Source organism: Sturnus vulgaris, chromosome 3 (assembly GCF_052056855.1).
Source record: "Sturnus vulgaris isolate bStuVul1 chromosome 3, bStuVul1.hap1, whole genome shotgun sequence".
NCBI classification, from domain to species: Eukaryota; Metazoa; Chordata; class Aves; order Passeriformes; family Sturnidae; genus Sturnus; species Sturnus vulgaris.
In genome coordinates, this window is record NC_142245.1 from 20,090,448 (window position 1) to 20,114,209 (window position 23,762).

General features: G+C 40.4%; 1 protein-coding gene and 1 pseudogene across 4 annotated transcripts in view; both read left to right on the forward strand.

The window, feature by feature from the left end:
* EPRS1 (glutamyl-prolyl-tRNA synthetase 1) overlaps nt 1–6,431 on the forward strand; it is a 37,918-nt gene extending 31,487 nt beyond the window's left edge. For all 4 annotated transcript variants that reach the window (XM_014876899.2, XM_088161157.1, XM_088161158.1 and 1 more), the window contains 4 exons: nt 1,752–1,912; nt 3,366–3,444; nt 5,724–5,788; nt 6,058–6,431. In XM_014876899.2, the coding sequence (XP_014732385.2) occupies nt 1,752–1,912; nt 3,366–3,444; nt 5,724–5,788; nt 6,058–6,208 (456 nt within the window). In that variant the 3' untranslated portion in view covers nt 6,209–6,431. The remainder of the gene's footprint in view (nt 1–1,751; nt 1,913–3,365; nt 3,445–5,723; nt 5,789–6,057) is intronic.
* A 4,599-nt stretch (nt 6,432–11,030) lies between these two features.
* LOC148224217 (calcium/manganese antiporter SLC30A10 pseudogene) lies at nt 11,031–15,536 on the forward strand (annotated as a pseudogene).
* The last annotated feature ends 8,226 nt before the right edge of the window (nt 15,537–23,762 follow it).

Sequence of the window (23,762 nt, forward strand, 5' to 3'; positions counted from 1 at the left end):
TTCTGCTTCCTCTAATAGAAGAGGCTTTCATAAAACAAAAATAGTGAACAGAATGAAACAGTGATAATTAAAAAGTGAACGATGTGTTGAGTGTTGTTACGGAATCATATTTTTATTCAGAATTTAAAATCAGTTTCAGTCTTCAAAGTAACATGATAGAAGTGACCCAAATTGTTCAAAGTTCCCATTGTCTCAAAGTTCTCTTCCCTTTGTGTAACCTTTTTTTTTTTAATGGCGCTCTAGTACCATGAAGCCATGTTGGGAAACTTTCTATATAAAACTAGGTTTTTCAAGGAGAAAGACAGCACGGAGTAAACTTGATGTTTTTCATAAAATCTACTAATGTATTGAGCATAATACCTAAATTGCATCTTCAGGCTCATTGCAGGAACAATACACTCCTTTTATTGAGTGTATAAGGAATTTCATAGGGTGAAAAATACAAAGTTGCTGGAGTAAGAAGTACAAGAATTAACTGGAAAATATTTTGCCTTATGTACTTTTCAGCTTTGCAGATTTCTGATGTTACTTCCTAAAAAGAACAGGTCATTGGTACTTCTTTTGTATTGTCTGGTATTAGTTCCATTGCTTTCTTGGGAAATCTTCCTGAGGGACCATGAAGTATTCTTTCACCTAGTAGTATTACAATTAGAAGTACTGGATACTCTCTTCCAAGTTTTTATTATGGAGACAATGTTTTGTGGGTCATAGAATGTTCAGTTTGAATTGCTTGTTGATGACAGTTTTCAATAGCTTTTTATGTAGCTTTGCAGCAGTAGTAGATAGTTCATTGATCAGATGGATTTTACTGTATTATTCACCTTTTTAGCATAATTTAGGTAGTGGGGGCAGAGGGAGTGTAGGGAATCATTTGGAAGCCGTGAACTTGAGGCCATTTCAGAGCACACAATGCATGAAAGCTTGGGTACAGGTTTTGATTCTCCTGTTTATCTCTTGAACACCGTGGAATGGTTTTAGCTTATAAACTTACTGATTCAATTTCCTCGGGAGGGCGGGGGGGAAGAGTCCTCCAAAATGTATTTGCATTCACTCTCTTCATTTCCTGTGAAAGAAAAAATGTGTCTCTGGGATACATGTTAGGATGTAGAGAAAGTAAGTTACACGGTAGATTCTTAATTGACTCGTTTCAGTAACATGGAAAATCTTTTTGTCTGATGGTGTATGGGGAATGAGAAATTACTCCTACCACCAAAGTTTATAAAGCATAAAAGCTTTGTGAAAGCAATTAGCTGTTCGTAGTCAAATATCCTATGCAATTCATGTTGATATTAGGGCTGTATTTAACAGAACTTATGCTGTTTGCTGTTAAAGCAATACCTGTTGAATGCTATTGAAAGCATTCTGTGAAAACAGAACTAAATGTATTATTGAGTGGACTAGAACATTATAATTGCTATAGAAGTCTTAATTGTTCAGACTAAATCTGATTTGCAATATGTGGGATAACTTAGAGCAGTTTCAGCAGTGCTTCAGTATTACTTGCATGTTGGCACTGATGCAGTCTTCAGGCTAGTGAAGTAAGGTAGAATGCACAAGTGAAGAGAATGTGGGTGGGAAAGACAGAAATATATAAAAGCTTTGGAATATATGGTGATTTTTTTTCCAAAGAAACTTAAATGTATAAAATGAGTCTATATTAAGACTGGACTTTAAAACAAGCAAAAAAGCCACAGAGAGTAATTTTGAGAATTACTTCTTCATCATAACTTCTAATTTTTTTTTCCACGAAGGGTGTCCCAGTCAGGGTTGAAGTAGGACCACGTGACATGAAGAGCCAACAGTTCGTAGCTGTTAGAAGAGACACGGGGCAGAAGCTGACATTGTCTGAACATGAAGCAGAAGAGAAGCTTAAGCACATCTTGGAGGAGATCCATGCAAACCTTTACAGCAGGTAAACTACAGGTTACAGTAAATGGCTCTGCTAATCACAGATGCCCTTTATCTGTCAGAACTTCTCGCATTATTGGTTTATCTATGGAGAAAGACAGGTTAGGCTCATTTTTCTGTTTGTGTCATGTAATTTTCTGCCTCTTAAATTCCTTCACATACAGCGATAGAAGCTGACTGTTGTTCTTAGGAAATGGAAGGTAAAAGGTAAAAGGAACTAATTTTAAAAAATACAACCATGAGTTCACGTGTATTAGTAAGAAATAAGTACACCATAAACACACCATAAGTAGTTCCCAATAACCTTAACAATGCCCAAGGAAGGACAGCAAAGCTGATGAAGGGCATAGAGCACAAAAAGAGTGGCTATGGGGAGCAGGGGATGTTTATCCTGGAGAAATGGAAGCTCAGGGGAGAGCTTATCCCTCTCTACAGCTGCCTGAAAGGAGGGTGTAGCCAGGTGAGAGTTGGTCTCTTCTCCAAGGTAATGAATGACAGGATAAGAGGAAATGATCTCAAGTTGAGCCAGGGGAGGTTTAGATTGGGCATTGGAAAAAATTTCTTCACTGCAAGTGTGGTCAAGCATTGAAACAGGCTGCCCAGCACAGTAATGGAATACCCATCCATAGACGTGTTCAGGAAACATATAAATGTGCTTATGGGCATGGGCTTAGTGGTGGGCCTGGCAGTGTTGGCTTAATGGATGGACTCAATGATCTTAGAGGTCTTTTCCAGCCTACATAATTCCATGATCCTATGTACAGGACTCATTTGTGAAAGATGCTTTTGGTGCTGAATTTTGAAAGACACCAAGCTGTCCAAGAAGCTTCAGTAGCTGAAGCTGTGTGTTCAGAAGTGTGTTTTAAGACCCTATTGACCTTCACAGGATTGTTTTCTTGTAAGCAATCAAATACTTTTTGTTTTTTGCCCTTATTGCAAATGCCAAAATCCCTCACAGATTTGTCACTGCAGATTGTTGCTCATAAGTTTACCAAGAAGAACACAGGGTGTTCTTCACAGTGCTGTTCTTCACACAGCACTATGGCAGATGAGCTTTTCTATTTTAAAATTTTTTTATATATATATAATTTTTACATTTTTACCTAGTTCAAAAGCATCTTGTGATTTAGATTTAGAAGATAATTTTAAAAGAAAAATACATATATGTAGTATTTATTTCTGTCTCCTTTGGGTCAGTGTTTAACTGATGGGCACAACATTGTGAATGAACACAGTGAAATGTGCAGCATCCTAGAGAACACCCATCAGCAATTAATCAAAATTTTACCTCCTTGAGGATCAATGGTAGAAAGACATAACCTGATTAGGAAGATTCTAATGAATATATAGCTCTTTTTGTAACTTTTGTTTTGACTGGCTCTGAAAACTTAGCTCATTAGGCCCGTGAGTTTATATGAATAAATTTGCCCTGACTGAATTTTTTTTCCTTTTCTTAGAGCGTTTGAGGATCTAAAAAGTCATATGGTGGTGGCCAGTAATATGGAGGACTTTCAAAAAGAGCTTGATTCAGGAAAGGTAAGGGAAATTACTACTTCTGTTATTGTGCTTCACACCCTTTTGATCCTTTACAAACAATGGTTTTATAAGAATATGCGTTTAAGAGAGAGTGATGTAAACATTTCATTCAGGTCACAATAACCTTGCTGTCATAATTCTAAAGCAAACAGAGACACAACACTTATTAAGCCTCATATAAAGGTCCAGGTAAGAGTTTAAAGTACAAGCTATTTACGTCAAGGAAGTTTTACCTTTATGACCTGTGTGGAAGCCATCAGGTTCATTAAGAATTACTGCAAGTCAGAAACCTCCTTGGGTTTACAGTAACAGTAACCCATCATGTGGATGGGTGAGCTCTACTGATCTAAACATCTGAAAAGTGAAAAAGTATGGAAGTTTAGATGAGGGATTAAGCCTTCAGCACAGAATTTAGCTGCTGTTTCTTCTACAGAGAACTGCTGACAGAATTTTTAAACCCTGAAATTCTGTCACAGATCGGGTTGGGAAACTGTTTATCTGTTTGAATTAGTGTGTTCAAGAGGTAGGATCTCCACCATTAGTTAGTAAGGTTGTGTGTTTTGTAAAGAGAGATCAGGGGTTTGTGTACCAATTAGATCCACTCTGAAAATTTCAAAATTCCTAATGAAAAATGTACAAGTGCCAAGAATCTATAAATACTCTGTTAGACTTCAGAAAGAATTGTAATTTATTCCTGGTTTGGCTTGACCTTCCATTGTACTACTTTCTTGTACTTCTATTGCACTTAAATTCAATTTAGAAAAATTTAAAGGAATGATGATGAACTTCAGAGGAGGGACTGATTTAGCAATGTCCAGCACTCACTGCTGTGTGCAGCTAGATTCTAAATACAACAAAGGGAATTAAGCTGGTTTTATAATGCTTAGAATTCTAATGTAGTCTAAATGTAGTTAAGCCTGCAAATGTGAACAAATAATCTTACATTCCACTTTGGATACTTACACTGTTTTGTTATTTAGGTTATACAGATTTATTATGACCTGCATACATGAATTGAAAAAATAAGCCATTATGTGTTTGCTTCACTCTCTACCTATATTTTTTGTATTAACATAATTTTATAGTATATGTATTCTGAATTACATGAAATTACACTCTATTAATACTTATTACTCTATTAGGTTAAAAGGAAAAATTTTAAGATTAAATAAGTGCTCCTGTTTAATTCCTGCTGCTGTTTTTCCCTTAATGGAATTGCAGACTCTTAGCTCTTTAAAAATGTGGACTGTTTTTCATTTCACTAACAAAAGATGAATGCAAGAGCAGTGGAGTGGAGTGGTAATAGTTCCTATTTTCAGTTGCAAGAAAGTGAAGCCATAAAGTGAAGTATAATAAAGGTGTGTTCCATTTAATGGCAAATTGACAATTTTGCGGTAAGAATGTAAATTAGGTGAAAGAAAGATGCACTGAGTAAACCTTATTTACAGTTTGGATAGAATTAAAATGAATGAAGACTGAATTTAGTAGCTGAGGTTGCCCTCAGCTGTCAGCATTTCACGACTGTTCAAATGTGTGTAGGGGGTATCTTTTTAATGCAAATGCTACCTCTTGGTAGCAGACTGAATTTTCTCTGTGGAAGTCCATTAAAAAAAAAGTCAGTTAAATGGAATATAAAACTAGGAGCAATAGATCTGCTACAATAGCTAAGAGTAGTACAGAAAGGAGTGTGTGACATTATCATTTCAGCCTTACTCTCTCAATTTTCTTCAGTTAGGTGAAGGAGATAGCAGGAAGCTGCACACCCACCCCCACACCCCCCAGAAAAATATGCTGTTGGCAGTTCTGTTTTCTTAAAATAATGTATGCTCAGAAAAAATGAAAATTCATAGTGAAATGGAATGGAATTAAAATGGGAACTTTGTTTGGGCACTGTCTTGCAATGTATAAGGCGAGCATTTGCTCAGTAGTTTGAAAATTTTAAACTTTTTCTGAAAAACAACATTTAATGAGAAAACTGTGTTTATACTTTGCACAGAATAAAGTTGTATTTGGTTAAAAGAAAAAGAAAATATTTAAATTTAAATGGTGCTTTGGGTTTGTGTAGGATTTTCCTTACTACACTGTGGAGAGATGATTGTGCTTATCTATTTCTCTGATGAAAAAGAGCTATTAAACTTCAATTGTAATGATTGGAAATTTTCCCAGTTTGAGATCTGTATATGAGATCTTAAGGTTTAGGAATCTTCCAAAAACAAAGATGGTTTTTTTAGATGTATAACTGCTGGGTTTCTCTCTCTCCCTTCCTCTCCTCCCTTCAGATTGTACAGATCCCTTTCTGTGGGGAAATTGAGTGCGAGGATTGGATCAAGAAGACCACTGCCAGGTAAAAGATAACTGAACTGGAGAGCATTTACCAAGATCAAAATCAAAATGTTTTGAATATAAAACAGGAATTCCAGATGCCTTTGGGTAAAATACTTATGTACAGACTCTTGCTGTCCTACATAATATTTACTTCCCTTAGCTCTGGAACTTTCGGAATAATTAATGCGCTTTTAAGATTTCATGTATAATATACTTTATTGCACTTTTATTTTTAATATAAATATTTATTTATGAATATATTTATTTATTAATCTCCTGTTATTTCAGGGATCAAGATCTTGAGCCTGGAGCCCCATCCATGGGAGCAAAAAGCCTCTGCATACCTTTCCAGCCTCTCCGTGAACTCCAGCCTGGAGCAAGATGTGTGTGCGGCAAAAACCCTGCCAAGTTCTACACCCTCTTTGGTCGTAGTTACTAAATCACTAGTGAAAGAACCTTCTCCTTTATCTGTGAATTGAACCTTTTTTAATAAGAATGAAATAGCCCCTTAAACTTCAATCGGTTTTGTGACCTTTTTAAACAATTCAAAGACAAAGCCATAAACCATAACCCGGCTCCCCAATGGTCAGTCTTAGGCTAGCAGTAATTCACAGACTTTTCTGTAAACTTCTCCAATAATAAAGATGTATTGTGAGCTGTAACATGCTGTGATGAGTTTTTTTTCTGTGTTGCTCAGTAGGGAGAAATAGATTTCCTTTGCTTATGTCTTTTTTTTCTGGTTTGGTGCATGTATTTCTTTGTACATTGAGAAAATGCCTGAAAGGTTGGAGACAATGTCATGAAAACTACAGTACACTTCAGTGTGCTGGCATCTACTTTCTAAGTAAAACATTTGGTTTAAATTTTGCCTTCAAATTTTTCAGTAGAAACTTCCTGCTAACCTGTAGGCATAGTAATTACTACCTTTAGAAAGCTCCCTTCTGAAGCCAGGTCTTTCAAGGAATATTTTCATAAAAACATAACATCATAAATGGCTTGGAAGGGTTGGAAGGAACCTTAAAGATCATTTTGTTCCAACTCTCCTGCTGTGACAGGGACACCTTCCACTAGACCAGGTTGCTCAGAGCCCGATCCAACCTGTCCTTGAACACTTCCAGGCATGGAGCATCCACAACTTCCCTGGACAACCTATTCCAGTGCCTCACCACACTCACATTCAAGAGTTTCCTACTAATATCTCTTTCCTCCTGCCCTCTTTCAATTTAAAGCCATTCTCCCTTGTCCTGTCACTACCTGCCCTTGTAAGTCCCTCTACAGGTTTCTCATAAGCTCCTGTAGGTACTGGAAGGTGCTTGAAGGTGTCTCTGAAGCCTTTGGGCTGCTTTGCAGGCTGAGCAACCCCAGCTCAGCCTGTCTGCACAGGAGAGGTGCTCCAGCCCTCTGAGCATTTTTGTGGCCTCCTCTGGACTCTCCAGCAGGTCCAGGTCCATGTCTGCCTTGTGCTGAGGATCCCAGAGCTGGACACAGCACTCCAAGTGGGGTCTCACAAGAGCAGAGGTAGAGGGAAAGAATCACCTCCCAGATTTTCACCCCCTTGAAAAGCAAGTTTGCTAGATTAAATGCCACATGGTAGCAAAGATGCAGGCTGCATCTGCCTTTTCCTGCAGATATTTTGCCAAGCTCTCTTTTTCTTATTTTGCAATCTGGCCCTTATGGCTGTCTGACAGTGATACTGCAATGACTAATGCAAAGGCAACCTGAAGAGAGTTAAGTTCAATGCTAGAGTTTTTAGCCTGTGGTTATATCTACAGCATGTCTCTTCAAACCTTTTTTGCTTTTCCTACACTTACCAAGTGTTGCTCTTGCAGAGGAGGCTGGATGTTACATAGTTGCAAAATCACTTCAAAAATAACATTACTTCCACTCTGAGAGCAAGATCGGCTTTAAAAAATAGAGAGGTGGCCCTGGCACAAAACAGTGGTTAGATGACACACACTTGATTTATTACTTTTTTTCTCCTGTATATTTTGAAGGCTGTTTACTTGAACACTTTTCCCTGAAAAGAGTATAGTGAAAACCTGGCAATTAAAAAGTTGGACCAGTAAGATCCTCCCCAAACTCTTCCTGGGCCAATGCTATGTGGCTGCCTGTTTCCAAAACCAGCATGTAGCAGCCATAGTCTTAAGTATGCAGGAGACTTAGAGTGCTATTGCCAGATCTTCTATGCTTTTCAAAGACTTGCAGAACATTTGCTTTTCTCCAGATTCCAATGGTCAGCCTTCCAAGTCAAAATTTTGGATATTAAAATTTGAACCTGACCTGTCCAGTTTAGGATAATGTGCCTTATGATAATACCCCAGTTTTTCCACAGAAAAGTGCAAAAGTTATGAAATATTTCAGATCAGCTTGAAACTTGGAAATTATATGTAATATTCTTTGGATTATGGTTAGTCCTGAAGGGTTTGATTCAATTGCATCTTAAAATCGTCTATCTTGCATTTGTCTAGGTATTTTCTCAGGTGTAGTAATGAGCAAAGGATTTATGGAAGGATGTGACTGTGCATGCATTTATCTTTGGATTCAGTTAACAAACCAGATGAGTGGCCCTAAGGTCTTTATTCTGGTGTGCTGCCTCTACTGCTGGCGGGGATTATACTTGAGAAAGAGGGTGAGCAATAACACCAGAGTGATGTTTTCACAGCCTGAGATGGTGGGTGACTAAAAGTAGCCTGGAGAGCACATCTGGTGCTGGGGAAGGAGAAAAGCAGGAACCAGCAGCTTCAATGTCCTCAGGTATAAGAGGCAGGAATGTGCACAGATTTTTTGGCAGAGCAAAACAGATTTTTAAGTATAGATGAGCAGTCTCAGCTCCCATTGAAATGCTCTACAAAACCCATATTTTAAAAATGAGATGTGGAAGCTGTTAGTATCTCAGAAGAAAGAAAAGGCAAAACTAAATGCAGCCTCTGACCTTATCGGTTTGAACAAACAGCCAATCTTCAACCAGTTGACTGGATCAAATCCTCGAGTAAACATGTTGACACACTGTTCTTAGAAATTAGAAATTGCTCTGAGCCTACAAATGGGTTTGTTTGAAGACAGATTTCACAGAAGACCAGGGTTTTTTTTTTAGTTTTTTTTTTCCTCTTACTTTTCCTGAACATATTTCTTCCTGGTCATAATAAGGTTTGAAAGGTCTCAAATGTTGATACCTCACATGCAGACGTCCCTGTGATGATCTTCCACAAAGAGGCTAATGTTTGCCTGGGAGAGATAACATCCATGTCAAATCCTTTTGCCAAAAGCACAATCTGAGCTATCTGTGAAGCACTATAAAAAAACTTTCAGACCTTGAGTAGATTCTGTCCGTTAGAAAAGTAGGTATATGAATTGTAATAATACACTGCTGTTTATTAAATGATACTGCTTTGTGTTTATAATAGAATTGCAAACTTCCTGGTGTTCTTTAGTTCTTGTATACTGATAAATTTGAGTTAAATTGTAAGGGAGGTGTAAGGGAAGTGCCTTAACATCTCATTGGAAATAGACCAGAGGTGAACATTTTAGCTCTGCTGCAGAAGGAATACTTAATTTGTCTCTTGTTTTGGTAATTACAACCTTGTGTAAGGAAGGGCTTTTGAGATTGCTGAAGTTTGATCTTGGTCTGTACCCACTGAAAGGAGAATAACTTGAAAAAAATTCTCTCTTTTCATGCTCTGCAGTTCAGATAATAAAATAAGTTGTTAAGCATCACTTTAATACAAGAAGGAAAAAACCACCATAGAAATAGCTGGGATAGAAATGGTGACACAGGTGTGAGAAGAGTTTTCAATGTTTCAATGTTTCAATTAGTTCTAGTGATCCACCCTTCCAGGCTTAATGGTGTTCTTAAAATGGCAGGAGGAGGGGAACCCCTGAGCTGCAGTTTGTAGGTAGGCAAATGACCAAATGTTAAAGATTACGTATGATGGCAGGCAAGGCTTCTAACGAACTGGACTTTAAACGTAAATATTTTGGCTGTTGAAACCCTGAGAGCAAAAATCCAGACGAAAAGTGGGAGTGGGTGTTTGTTTTTAACGTAAAGTTAATTCACCTTGGGAAGCCTAAGGTTGTCAGGGACAATTGGTCAGCTCAGGTTATCAATATTATCTTATCTCTCCATGGCTGTACTGCATGTGATTCATGTAATTTCCTTCCATCCTATCTGATATCTAACTGTGCATACACAGATGGGCATTTTAAATAAAAAGCTGGATCATAGATTTTTCAAGGAAGGCACCTGGTCCTATGGCCTGTCCTGCCTGGTGGGCCATTAGTGGTAGTTTGTGAGTTTGTGTTAACTGTGGGGACACTCAGAGCTCAACAGGTACTGCAAGGAGTGACAAAAAATGTTACTGCTTCAGGATTCATTTTCCAGAAATGGCACAAAGTACAAAATAGGACTTCAGCAGCTGGAACTTCTGGTTGTGCTTTCCCCAACTCTGACTTATGTGCAAGCGTATAAGAATTACTTTGAGATTTTGAGACAGGGCTTTCAGAATGGGAAATAAACAATGTGCTTTGGGTTTATTGCTAAGCCTCAGCTTCCAGGTCTACTGGCAGATTGCTTAGAAAATGGCCTCCAAATTTTCTCCATATTCATGAGCAATGTTAAAATGTGCCAAAAGTACAAGAAGTTGTTGTATAGTTGTTGTATTAGGTTGCTAAAATGGAAGATCAATTCAGTTGTCTTTGAAGCTTGTTCTGTGGACAGCATCTTCAGTGGCTCTCACATGCAATTCATGTTTGTTGTGCTCTTAAAAATCATCCACCCAACATGGATTTCAAATGTCTTTTTCCACAGATGTACACTAAGATTGTTTGAGTACTAAAATTACTGGGAAGAGAAATGGCAGGAACAGACATGAGAGGAGAGTTTTATGCAAGAGAGGTCTTTTCTAACCACTTAAGATTTTGAGACACCTTCTTTTGTTCTCCTGTCTGGGCCTTATTCATTTTTTCAGGACACTGACACTGGGTAGAGTAGCAAGTGCTGGTGCTCCCAGTAGTCTTCCTCAGTTTATTTTTGGTTTTGTAGGAAAAAATGCCTCCTGAGGGTGGGACACCTGCAGGACTGGAGCCCTCACGGTGTCTTCACATGACAAATCTCTCTGAACCGCCCTTTAAACTGATTTATTGTTTTACTGCTTCCTATAAAAGTGGCTCCCACATGTGAGCAGCACTGACAGCAGAAGGGCAGGGAGCTGCTCCTCGCTCAGCACTGTCTCCCTCTGGCAGCGGGAAGGGCAGGAGCTGCAGGAATGGGTCGCTACTCCGGCCGCAGCAGCCGCCTCATCCTCATGTGCGTGGTGAGCATCGCCATTTTCGCCGTCGAGATCTCGGTGGCCTACGTGGGCAATTCCCTCTCCTTGGCCTCAGACGCCTTTGCCGTTCTCTCCCACTTGATCTCCATGATCATCGGGCTGTTCGGCGTGCGGTTCAGCCGCGTCCGCTGGCACAAGGCCAGCACCTACGGCTTCAGCCGGGCAGACGTGCTGGGGGCTTTCGGCAACTCCGTCTTCGCCACCGCGCTCATGTTCAGCATCTTCGTGGAGGCTGTCAAGAGGTTCATCAACCCTCAGAAGACTGAGAAAGAGCTGCTCGTCCTCATTATCGGGGCTACAGGTCTGGGCTTCAACGTGTTGAACTACGTTATCTTCATGGAGTGCTGCTACTGCCACGCACCCCCCGGAGACAGCGAAACAGGTAAATAATCCCGGGCAGCTGCTCTGCCTCTCAGCACTTCTGCTTGGTTATAGAGATTATTTTCAGCTTCTCTGGGCAAGGAAAATGCAGTTTTCTTCACTCTTTTGTTAGCAAGGGCGGTGGATTTTATGCTTGAACCTGTGCTTGTTTCCAGCTACCACCACAGGTGTTAATCAGTAAGTAACAGCAAGCAGCTGAAGTGTTGTCTTTCCGAAGGGTACAGTGATCTACAATGGAAATTTCCTCCCTAATCCATTGGCTGGCCAAATACGGGACAAAGTGTGCTACCATCCTAAGGAGATAGTTGTGATGAAATACCTAATCCTGAAATACCAGTCATCCCCAAGCTCTACCTCTCAATATTTTAGTAATTCTGCTGTAATTTTTGTCAGAGTCGTGGTTATCGTTAGAGCAGTGTTCACTGTTTGCAGGAGACAAAAGAATAGGTAAGGGCAAAAGGAGAGTCTCACCCTTCCTTGATTTGGGAAATGTGAAAATATTCGGGTGCTGACTGAAAAAAACCTGTGACTACAGTGGTGAGGATTCTTTACTGATATTTGTTAACACTTGTTAGGGGGAGCATGCAGAGGAGAATGGGCACACTCAGCCACAGAAATATTTGGCAAGAGGTTCTCTTCAGTGCATAGAGTTTTGGCATTTCAGCTAATTTTTCTTAGCATAAGATTTTGCAATTGCTACATTTGGGAGGGGAGACGGGGACTGATTATTTTATTCCTGGAGAAACCCTCTCCGTTTAATTGATGTAAGTTACATGTGAGGTCTCTTTCTCTCTCCGAATGTTTTTATATACACATACAAAGGTATTTCTTAAAACTAGAAATATTTCAATTGAGATAGGAGCCAGATATTTGCCAAGCATTAAGTGGATGTGGAGGGGGGGAAGCTGAGAGCCTGGCTGAAAAAGCAGCTGCTGTTACATACTGCTCTAGGTGAGGTAAGGTAATTCTTAAGTTTGACTTTCAGGCTGGACAGGGCTTTGGAACTAGAAATTTAAAAATCTGTTAGTGTTATAGTGTTTAATGTGTTTTCTGATGGACTTTTAACTTGGAAAATATTTCTGTTCATTATTAAAGGTATCTCCAGATCATATTGAAGCTTAAACTTTGTTGCAGTTTAACATTAAAGCCAGATGCATAACTGATTTTGGTGCCTGCTTTTTTATATGCCCATCTGTTTAAAATGGAAGCTGCTATTAGTCTAAATTTCTGGTGATATGTAATTTTCTGGGGGATATGAGTGGCTTTTGTTCTGGGAACTACCAGCAATTCCTGACAAAGTCTCTATTTATGATGACTTCTTGGAAGGCAGCTTCTGAATTGTGCTTTTGAGTGAAGTCGGGCAGGAGGAACACACCAGCACTTAGAAAGGAATTAACTGAAATTGATGGCAATTGTGTAGCTAAATGATGACCTCACTAGGGTCCTTCTCCTAATAACTTTTTGGGACAGCACAGCCAGCCCTCTCCCTCCAATAGACTCATGTCCAACGACCTGGTAACTCGACTTTGTTTTCAACTGAATTTAAGTTGCATGAGCCAGGGATGAATTTCGTACTATCACATAAATATAGTGTGTAGATTTGCTGGTGGTTTTGCCTCTCTCTTTCAGTGAAACTTTTCTGCTTCCAGTAGTGCCTGCAGGCAAGGTAGTGCTGTTTTACACAGTAGAGGGAACGCTCTTTTCTTCTGGACTTAATTTTGCAATTCCCACTTAAGTAAAAGGTCGTTTATTTCCTCTAATCCTCTCTATATTCAACCTGAGTGGGATTTTTATTACATTTATTTCAAAAGAAAGAACAGATAGCTGTAGTCTGAAAAGTATACTTACATGTTTTACATATATTTTAAGGATACATTAAAAAAAAACATGAAAAAGGAAGGATTCCGTCTCTGCCTTTTGTCATCCTGGGTATGAGGAAAATATGCTCTTTCCTGGAGCTGGAAGGCAAGGTGAATTTTCTAGTGTGCCAGCACCACTAGCAGAAATTCAAGCAGATGGACATGGTCTCTGAGTGCTGCTGGTGATGTCCAGCTGTCCACAGGCAGCACCTTTGGGGACACTTGGGCAGGCTCCTGACATCAGTGATGGTAAAGGTTTGTAGAACAGCTCTCTGCCTCTTAAGGTTCTAGGGAAAGGGGACAATTGCCTTCACATCTCTGTTCCCCAGGTAGGGAATGGATTTAAACCACCCTCTCCTTTCTTGTTTGCACTGCTCTGAAAAAATCAAAGCAAAAATTGAAGAGAACAGGTCCATCCTCTAGTGCTGAGCTGTGTGTGCTGAGGGCAATGGGAGCATCTGAATCCACAGGAGCAAGTTCTTCCATGAGTGTTAGTGCCACAATTAATCACCACAGGCAATGATTCTTCTCATTCCTCTGTTGCAAGGCCCTGTTCCATCAGGGATGGAACAATGAGCTGGTGGGTTTCCTGCATGCTGCTGACAGCAGGGGCAGAGTGAGATGTGTCTATAATGAGCCCAGTGGACTCTGAGGGAGGTATTTACAGTGCCAACTCAGCTCTCCATTTTCCCCTTGTTTTACAGCTCTACTCCTCATTTAACTCATTGCAACATCCACTCCCAAAGTTCTCATCTTTGTATGAACATTCTTGTTGAGCGAGTATAAATGTGTTTTTTCCAAGTTACCATCCCTGCTTACCCAGACAGAGCCAATTTCCTCCTTCATTTTCTAGATTTGTTTTGCCTCTCACTCCTAACTCTTCAATCCCTCAACCTTCATATTTCTGGTTTCTGCTACCCTTTTGCTCTGTCCTACTCCCTAAGTGTTCATCTGCTGCCATTCCCCTTTGTCTCTTTCTCTCTCTCTCTCTTTCAGTTGTTCAAATTGCAGCTGTCCAGCTGTAAGCACCTCTCTCTTCTCACCAGGTTGAATTCAGGTCTGTCTGTCCTCTAGGTCCATCCTTGCACTTGATTCAGACAAATGAATTTCCCCACACCAAGCCAGAACTAAGAGGAGAGGTCAGCAAGAGAACAGGGAGGACATGCCCCTGCTCTTTCTTTTGGTGCTGGCCCAGAGCAGCCACTACAGGTATAAAAGTATTTCTATACTCTCTAAAGGAAGTGCTGTGTAGAGGAGCTTGAGCCAGCTGGGCCATCCATAGCAAAGGGCATCACTGACTAGCTTGTGCTTTGGCCTAAAATCCAGGAAATACTTGTTGAAACACAGAAATATTAAAGAAACTTTTTGAGAAATTTAAATTCACAGAAGACTTTCCTGTTGTTGCTGTTGGAAATAAAGAGCACCTTCAACCAGGGTTTTCTGACACTTCTGAGTTCTTGTATCTTATGCAGAAAGTTTTGGCACAAAGATGAAGAACATTGCTGACTAGCAAACAGATGAAAATAAAAAACTCATCACGCTCTCATAATAAATACCAGACAATCTTAATACTGGCCATACACCTTACAACCACTCATAAAAATACAGAAGCCTGCTTTACTGCACAGAGACCCAGTTACTCTTGTCCATGTAGGTCAGTGCAATCGTCTCTACTACTTATTTATGCAGAATGTTAAACTGTTAGAAGAACCACAGTTTGAAAAGCACCCCATTAGTCTGATCATAGTAATTCTCTCTTGTTTGTCTTGAGAAAATAAATAAAGGTTTAACCTGGAGAAAACATTTGTTTTGTTGTCTTGTGATCTGTACAGGGAGGTGGGGAGGGAAGTAGAAAATAAAGATGTCACCCAGCCCAATCCACCTGACACTGAGCCACCCATAAAATGTCTCAGGCTGGGAGAAAAAGCTCTCATCTTCTCATTAGAGGCCTCATGGTCTTTGAACAGCTCATTAAATGAAACATGTTCTGTGTTAGCAGCCAAGTGCCTCTTGCTTTTACTGTCCCTGTTTATGGAATTTAGCAGGTATGTGAGCTTTTGGTGTGGCATTGCTGCTGAATCTCGATTCTTCTCTTTCAGAGTGCAGCAGCAGCCTGCCTCTCAGGCAAGAGCTGGAAAGTAAGGTAGCAGTCACACAAATGGAAAATACACCTTCTTCCTCCTTTCAGACCTATGCAGAGTGAGTTTGTTTATTCTGAGGCTTGCTGCGAGGTAAATCTTTTTTTCCAGGAAAAAAGTAAGTAGGAGACATTTGGGGGCAGATGTGTGAAAGAAGAAAGGCACTCACCTTTACTGGCTGGGTGATTTGGGAAGACTTTGTTGCTGTAATATTCTGAACTAAATATTCGCATCTGTTGGCGCAAATGTGCTGATCCCAAGGGAAGTGAGAACATTTATAGAACAAAATAGGTGAATAAATGGCTGCTTAATCTGTATCCTAATGTCACAGACCTTCCCAGTGGAGTCTGGGTGAGCTAAAATGTGCAGGTATCAAAAAAACAATTGTATTTGTAGCTGTGCTCTCTGATTCAACAATTGCAAAAATGCATACTGCAGGTGGTAAAAATGGCCTGGGAATTAAAGCTCCAGAACAAAGGATTTGAGTTTCTTAGGTTGTCAGTCTGAAGAATTTCATGATGACTTAATTTAACCCTATTTAAAAGGGAAGAATATGTTCCCTGGTCGGAATAGCTTTCTTTCTCAATTGCACTGCTGAAAGTGTGACAGATTTTGCCAGGTGATGATGACTCAGAGACCTTTTTCAGGAATTAGAAGGAATTCTGAGTGTAAGATCTGTAACAGCAAACCTCTAGCTTACTTTGCTTTTCGTACCTGAAAAGCCTAAAATCCTTTCCTCAAGATCAGCATTATTCTGTGCTTCTTCTCTTTTGAGTGTATTTTCAACAGGTTGATTTTACTTTTCCCTGAAAGCACCAACCCTTCAGTAAACCCTTCATGTCAATTCATCAGCTGCATTCATACAGATGATTGTAGAATGCACAGCACCAGAGTTTGACAAAAGAGAGTTCTGTCACACAGTGCATCCTCATCCTCAGGATTTATGTTGCTTCTGTAGTGCACTGTGATGTCCAACTCCTAAAGATTATGCATAAATGTATAAACGAAGAAATGTATGCTTTATGCATTTATTTCCATAAATCCCAGAGTTGTTACTGTGTTGGCACGCAGGTAAACAGAGCCTACTGCAACAAATATTTATATTTTTTTGCTTTGCTGGATGTAATCCTCTCAAATGGAATAAAAAGGCCAAAGGACACTCTCAAAGTATTTTTAAGTGTTTATCAAATGCCTAAGGCTGAACACATATTTATCTGAAGATTTTCTTTAGTTTGATAGTGTGGCAAATAGTCCTTACCAAAATTTTCTGAGCAGCCACTGCAAAGGTAACCAGATTTGTGTTCATTTATATTCGGTGGAGCTCTAATAAAAAGTTTTTAAAAAGAAAAGGGAAAAGACTGTGAAAGTTTATTTAGCAATGTCCTTCACTAAATTTTCTTCAGAATTTTGAGTTCTCTTCAAAGAAACTTCAGAAGATAATCTGAGGATTAGTTGTCAGTGAGAAAAATGTGCATCAAAGCAAGTAAAAGCAGATGTTTTAGGGTTACGTTGTGTCCAAAATGGAAAGTGCAGAATGACAAAGTGAAGTCTTGAGTAAAGCAAGCAAAGTATCCCCGGATGGTTTATGCAACAGCATAAAGGTGAGATAAAACTCTCTGAACCTAGATTCCAACAGTGCTACTGCTGCTGAACTTTGAGTGCCTGCACTCGCTCTTAACCTTGAGCCAATTTCTTATTAAGGGCATGGACAGACTGAGTTACATCACAGTATCTGGGGTGAGGAAATCAAAGGACTCTAGGAGTTCAAAGTCATTAACAGTTTCAATACAATGGGGTTTTTAAAGGTTGACATGTTTTCTACGTTAACTGCAATTGCTTTATTTGGATGTTCCGCAGACAGGCGTAAGACACAGGTGTAAGTCTGGTATCAGCTTCAGTCTAGAAATGGTGCTGATATAGGAAATGAAGCTTTTGCAGTAGGACTCAATGCAATTTACAGTGATGAAATCAGTGAGTGGCTTTCTCATTGTCATGTTCTTTGCAATGTGCTGTGCTACCTGGAAAAGCTCATATGTATAAATATATATATGTATGTGCATAAATATGTCTATATGTATAAATATACACACACGTACACTTATAAGAGAAACATAACAGAACTACACTTTTTAAAAAAGTGAAATATTTGAAATATTTCAGGAAGCTTTATCCAGGTATAGTGCAGAGACTGACTGGATATGTCCTAAAGTAGGCAAAAAGTTTCTTTATGCTGGGTATTAAGTGCAGAGAATGCTGATTTGTAACTAAAAACTGAACAACCATCTTAAAATAGGAAAAAATATAACAAAAAGTAGACATTCCAGCCTAGGAATTAAATAATCCCACAAGCTCATAATTTCAGATTGACCCACCAGTATATTCAAGTGCAATTTAGGAGAGCATGAAAAATATGTTCTCAGGCCAAGCTCCAGTACAGAATTTCTCCCCAAGACAGTTTCAGGACAGTCACAGCTATGATTAAAGAGCCAGGAACGTTCACCTCTGTACTCTGCCAAGGACACTGATAAAGCTTTCCCCCAGACTATTGAAGCCTTGTTAGTCTAGGCTTCTGCTTCCCGAATTGAAGCAGACCTAACAACTTCCCAGCCATTCCACCTTTCAGTTTCCCCATCTTCTTCTTCCAAGCGTGAGAGGGAGACACAAATAAAATGAGCAAGGAATAAGGAACAAACTACCTTCCACAACTAGGTCTCATGGCCAGTGTTCATTTTGTTCTTCATTTTGGGGTTGAATTTGTCCATGGCAGAAGGCAACCACGTGGTTCCCGTTTAGATTTGTTATGAATTTGGTCCATGATTCCTAACTTAGAGAAACAAGCTTCACAAGCTCCACAGCGAAGGCTGTCACCAGGTCTTCTTGGAATGAAGCTCAAAGGCACTCTGCCACCTGTTGCATTTCAGCCTAGGGATGCTGCTTTTAAATGTCATGTGCCCAGCCTCAGCTTTTTAGTACAAATGTAATCTTTTCCAGCCCACAGCCTTAAAGAGGCACAACTCCTTCATGACGTACAGCAGCATGTGAGTGTTGGCTTCCTTTCCTTCTCTAGTTCCTTCCAGGTAATTCCTGAAATGTCTTTCGTAAATAATTTTTATGATGGGTTAAAAAATAAAGTCTGCCAGGACTTTGATAAGCAGGATGAAAAGAGATCTCTCTTAACGGTATTGCTAATAGTTCCTTGTTTTCATGATTCTTCTCGCTATCCAAATTCTACAGAATCACAAGACTGTGAGTGACCTTATTTTCATTCAGCAGTAGAGAATATTACCATGATTGCTGCTGTTATTGTTTTCATATTTCATAATTACAGAGATACTCTATTATCAAAGGCTAGTGATGGCTCCTCTGGGAGGAATTAAGTAGATTTTTACCTGCCACCTTGAAAATTAGTAACTTAAGGAGGATGTGGCACAAATCTGCAAACCAAGAGTGGCATGGAGGGGTCAGTAGCTGTTGAATGTTTATCCCGTCTTCTGAAACAAGAACATTTTTAGTGAAACTAGCAGGATTCAGATTCAAAACAAGAAGAAAAAGGCAATAAGCTGAGAGAGTTCAGGCTGTTCAGCCTGGAGAAGGGAAGGCTCTGGGGAGACCTTAAGGCACTTTTCATTATCTAAAGGAGCCCACAAGAGAGCAGGAGAGGGACTTTTTACAAGGGCAGGTAGTGACAGGACAAGAGGGAATGGCTTCAAACTGGCAGAGGGCAGGTTTAGATTAGATATTAGGAAGAAATTCTTTACTCTGAGGATGGTGAAGCACTGGAGTACATTGCCCAGACAAACTGTGGATGCCCCATCCTTGGAAGTGCTCCTGGTCAGGTTGGATGGGGCTTTGAGCAACCTGCCCGTGTCTCTACCTGTGGCAGGGAGGTTCCAAACTAAACTATCCTATGGTTCTTCACACTGAGAGGTGATGTGTGGAGCTTGTTTCCAATTAATGATGAGGTCTGCATTGCTGAGTGAGAGGCTGGACTAGGACATAAAAGAAAAATCCATTGAGGGCTACTAGATAGAGATATCTAGCTCAGAAACTCACCTGGGCTGAAAATACTTGAAGAAGAAAAGTATTTAGGGGAGGTATAATATGCACTTGCCCTGCTATATTGTTACCTAAACCTTCCTTATGGTCACAGGTGGGGACAGCCACTGCCAATGGCTCAGTGTTAAAAATTGGTATTTTAAGTACTTGGAAAGCCTGGTACACAGAGATCTTGAAGCTTACAGGGGTGCTTTGCATCTTTGGTGTTCAGAAGGGAAGTTTACTTGTTTGTAATAATTTTAGGAATTCTGAAGAATTTTTCTAATTTCTGTTCCTGATTAGGATGAGGAAACTGCAGGTTTTCTAGCAGCATTGTAGCTGAAACTAAAGTTGGCAAATGAATCAGAAAACTGAGGTGCTGGACAAGCTTTTCTGTACCTCCTAAGGACTTGTTCCAAATCAGCATAGTCAGAAACGAAGAGCCTGGGATATTTAGGCTGCTTTTTTGTTTAATAATATGTAGCTTATTCAAGCCATCTCAGGACTGGATGAATAAGTGGAATCATAACATTCTACTGCTGAATGAGTGTAAAACACACAAGCACACTGCAGAGCAATCATACACACGATTCCCTTCTGAGGGGATTTGACACCAAGTGTTCTGGTACTGCAGGTGGATTGGATTGGTGCAGGCAGAATGGAAGTGCCAGAAAGGGGGAAGATCCTGAGTAAAAACATTGGTAATGGGGTCGGTGACTCCTATGTTCAGGATCATGGCTTTCTCTTGGACTGTGTGGAAGAAGATGAAAGAGTAAAAGAGCTGCAGGGATAACACACACTTTATTCTGAAGATTTACCTGAATAAATTATTCTTGTCATTGAAAGCAACAGCTTATTGACTGAGGATGATCAAGGTAACTTTACTCACCTGGCAGTTTTAGGTGTCCTTTGTCTTGAAATGATTGTGACACCTGGATGAAGAGGGATAGGGATGCATAATGAGAAGAGCAAAACCTTGGATTTTGAGGAAGCTTCTAAGCATCCATAGTGCAAAGGCAAAGGTCCAGGCCCTTGCATGGATGAAGAGCTGATCAGCAGATGTCCTGGTTTTAGCTGGGATAGTTCATTTTCTTTGTAGAAACTGGTAGCACTGTATTTTGGATTCAACATGAGAAAAATATTGATAGCTCACTGATGTTTTAGGAGCTGCTGAGTAGTGCTTACTCCAAGTCAAAGATTTTTTGGTTTTCCATGCTCTGCAAGTGGGGACCTGCACAAGGAGCTGAGAGGGAGCACAGCCAGGATAGGCAGGACCTGAACTGAACAAAGGGATATTCCATACCACAGAGTCATTCTCAGAACACAAGCTGAGAGGAGTTGGCCAGGAGTCTCTGATTGCTGCTGGAGAATGAGCTGGACATCAGTCAGAGGGTGGTGTGCAACTGTTTGTTTGTGCATCACTTGTTTCTTTGGTTCATTTTTGTTTTGGTTTGGTTTTGGTTTTGTGGGTTTGTTTTTACTTTGCTTCAATTATTAAACTGTTCTTATCGCAACTCATAAAGTTTTAAATTTTTTTTTTTCTGATTCTCCTCCCCATCCCCCTGGGGGTGGGGGAGAGCAAGTTGCTGTGGGGCAGAGTTGCCAGTTGGGCTGGAACTGTGACAGAAGATGAGAAACAGAAAAGAGGAGTGAGTGATCAGTTCCATAAAAATGTGTGTTAAACGTTTGGAACAGAAAAATGAATTAAATGTGAGACCACACAGGCAAAGGAGTAGAGACAATCAGGACTTTTGCAGTTCCTCTGTATCAGTGTATCTCTTGTTCCTCTGCATCTGCCCTGCGCTTTGAAGGCTGTGCAGGTTTGGTTCCCTCATCTCCCAAAGGTGTAGATGGGAACTGGAAACTGTCCAGACATGGATCTGTGGTCTGACCCAGCAGATCCTGTGCTGCTCCTGTGTCAGTGTGTGGCTGTATTGTGCCAAGCAGGTGGAGACGTCAGAGCTTGACAAAAGGAATAATCAGTGGATCAGCAGATCCAGTGTCAGAACTGAGGCTTTGAACACATACAGTTTCTGACACCTACATGTTAGAGGACTTAGTCACAGCCTTATTTGCTGAAAATAATATTTTTAACACTATTTCTTCAAAATAACCGTGGTATTTTTATGTTTTGAAGTGAGTTCAGGGCTATGAAACTTCCTTTTATTTTTTTTCAAAGAGGATTGATGTATATTTTTCACAGGAGGATTAATGATGTTTCAGCTACTGTATTGTGTCTTCCTAGAATAAAAACCGCTTGAAATTCCTTTCAGTTCTATGAAGGTGTAATTAGCTGGGCTTCAGAGTGCTGTCTTTCTTTTTATTGCAAGTGTCAGAGGCAGAGTTTTCTATCATTAATTATAGTAAAGAAGATATATTCTGTCATTTTAAAAATTTATACATTTTAAAAATTTATATGACTGTTTACCTTCCTGTAACTCATATTTTTCTTCTTATTGTTCTACCTATGTGTTTTTGATTTGGCACTACCATTAAGCATCTCTTATCCTATGCCAGTAGTTGCAATTTCTCGTTGAAATGTGTGTTGATGTAAATTATTCTATCCTCTCCCACAATTGTGCTTATCTTTATTTGTATGCATTTGTAAATTTGCATATTGCAGAACATCGAATGTATGAATCTCTGCTCAGTTGGGAGTTTTGTGTGGATTCCTTGCAGGGAAGACCATCCCCTGAAAGGCTGTTCAAGTCCACTGCAAAGGTCAATACACATCTTGGATTCTGTGCACAGAATTAGGTGAAATGGAGAGGCCTCTTAAAAGATGTATTCAAGCAAGGGCTTAGCTCAATCAACAGCAGTAACAATGCAATTGCTTCAGAGTTAGAACAAAGAGGAAATTCCTGAGGTCCTTAAGGAATTTGATTGTAGAGAACACTGCTTTAGGTAGTTGGGACAAGATAGTGTTCTCTGGCCTCGCTGGTTTAAAATCTGACAATGGGTGCTTTGTCAGCTGTGGTGAAATGTGTAACGTGGCACTTCAGTGTGAATTGTAGCTGCTGAAGTGGTACCTCAGCACTGGTTTGGAGCATTTCAGCCGGCATCTTTGAAATGCTCCAAACTCTCACAGGATAGCATTTTAAGGACATCATTTTCTCTAGGTCTTACATATTTTATTTATTATTTTTGGGCCCATTTCTGATACTGAGAACCCCATAGCTGAGGATGACTTGATTTCACAGCACCTCCTTTAGTTGCTCCCATCAATTGAAATGACGTGTTAGTAGTCCAGCTCTGTCTCTTTCCTTTTGCAAGCAGAGCTGTCATAAGAACAACAGCAACAAAACGTCTACAAGTGAAAGCTAGAGGTTTACTGTCGTGTCATGGTTCTTGTAGACTATGCTGCAGGTTAAAAAGTGCATGCAATTATTTTTCTTGTAGGGTAGTGATAGATTTGTGAACACTAAGGTACTGTTTTCATAGAATCATAGAGTGTTAAGGGTTGGAATGGACCTTAAAGATCAAGTTCCAACCCCCTGCCATGGGCAGAGGCACCTCTCACTAGTCCAGGTTGCCCAGAGCCGCATCCAGCCTGGCCCTGAACACTGACAGGGATGGGCCATCCACAACCTCACTGGGCAACCTGTGCTGGTATCTTACCACCCCAAATTTGCTCTTTCAGTTTGTAACCATTAGTCCTTACTCTATAACTACCATTCCTGATGAAGAAATCCTCTCTGGCTTTCCTGTAGCCCCCCTTCAGATACTGGAATGTTGCTGTGAAGTCTCCTCACAATCTTCTCCACAATGAACAGCCCCAACATTCTCAGCCTGTCTTCACAGGTGAGGTGCCCCAGTCCTCTTAGCAAATGTGTGGCCTCCTCTGGACTTGCTCCAACAGCTCCATGTCCTTTTTATGCTGGGGTCTCACAAAGCGGAGTAGAGGAGAATCACCTTCAACCTTCTGGCCACGCTGCTTTGGATGCAGCCCAGGATTCGTTTGGCTTTTTGACACACCTTATTAAAGGCTGGAAATGAGCTGGCTCAGTAGATGGCACTCTGTCCTTTGGTTTGGCACTTTCGTCGCCGATGAAGCATCAAAGGTCCCTAATTATTGGATCCGTCGCTGGAACTTCACGGTCTCGGGGCGGCAGGAGCGCAGGCAGGACAGCCTTGGGTGGCTCTACCCGCCCGAGAGGGGCCCTTTCCCCGGCCCCGCGCCTCCCCGCGCACATCAACCTCCTCTTGCTCCCGGTTTGGTTGAATTCGCGTCGCCCACCGTGTCCTCCCGGGGCGGG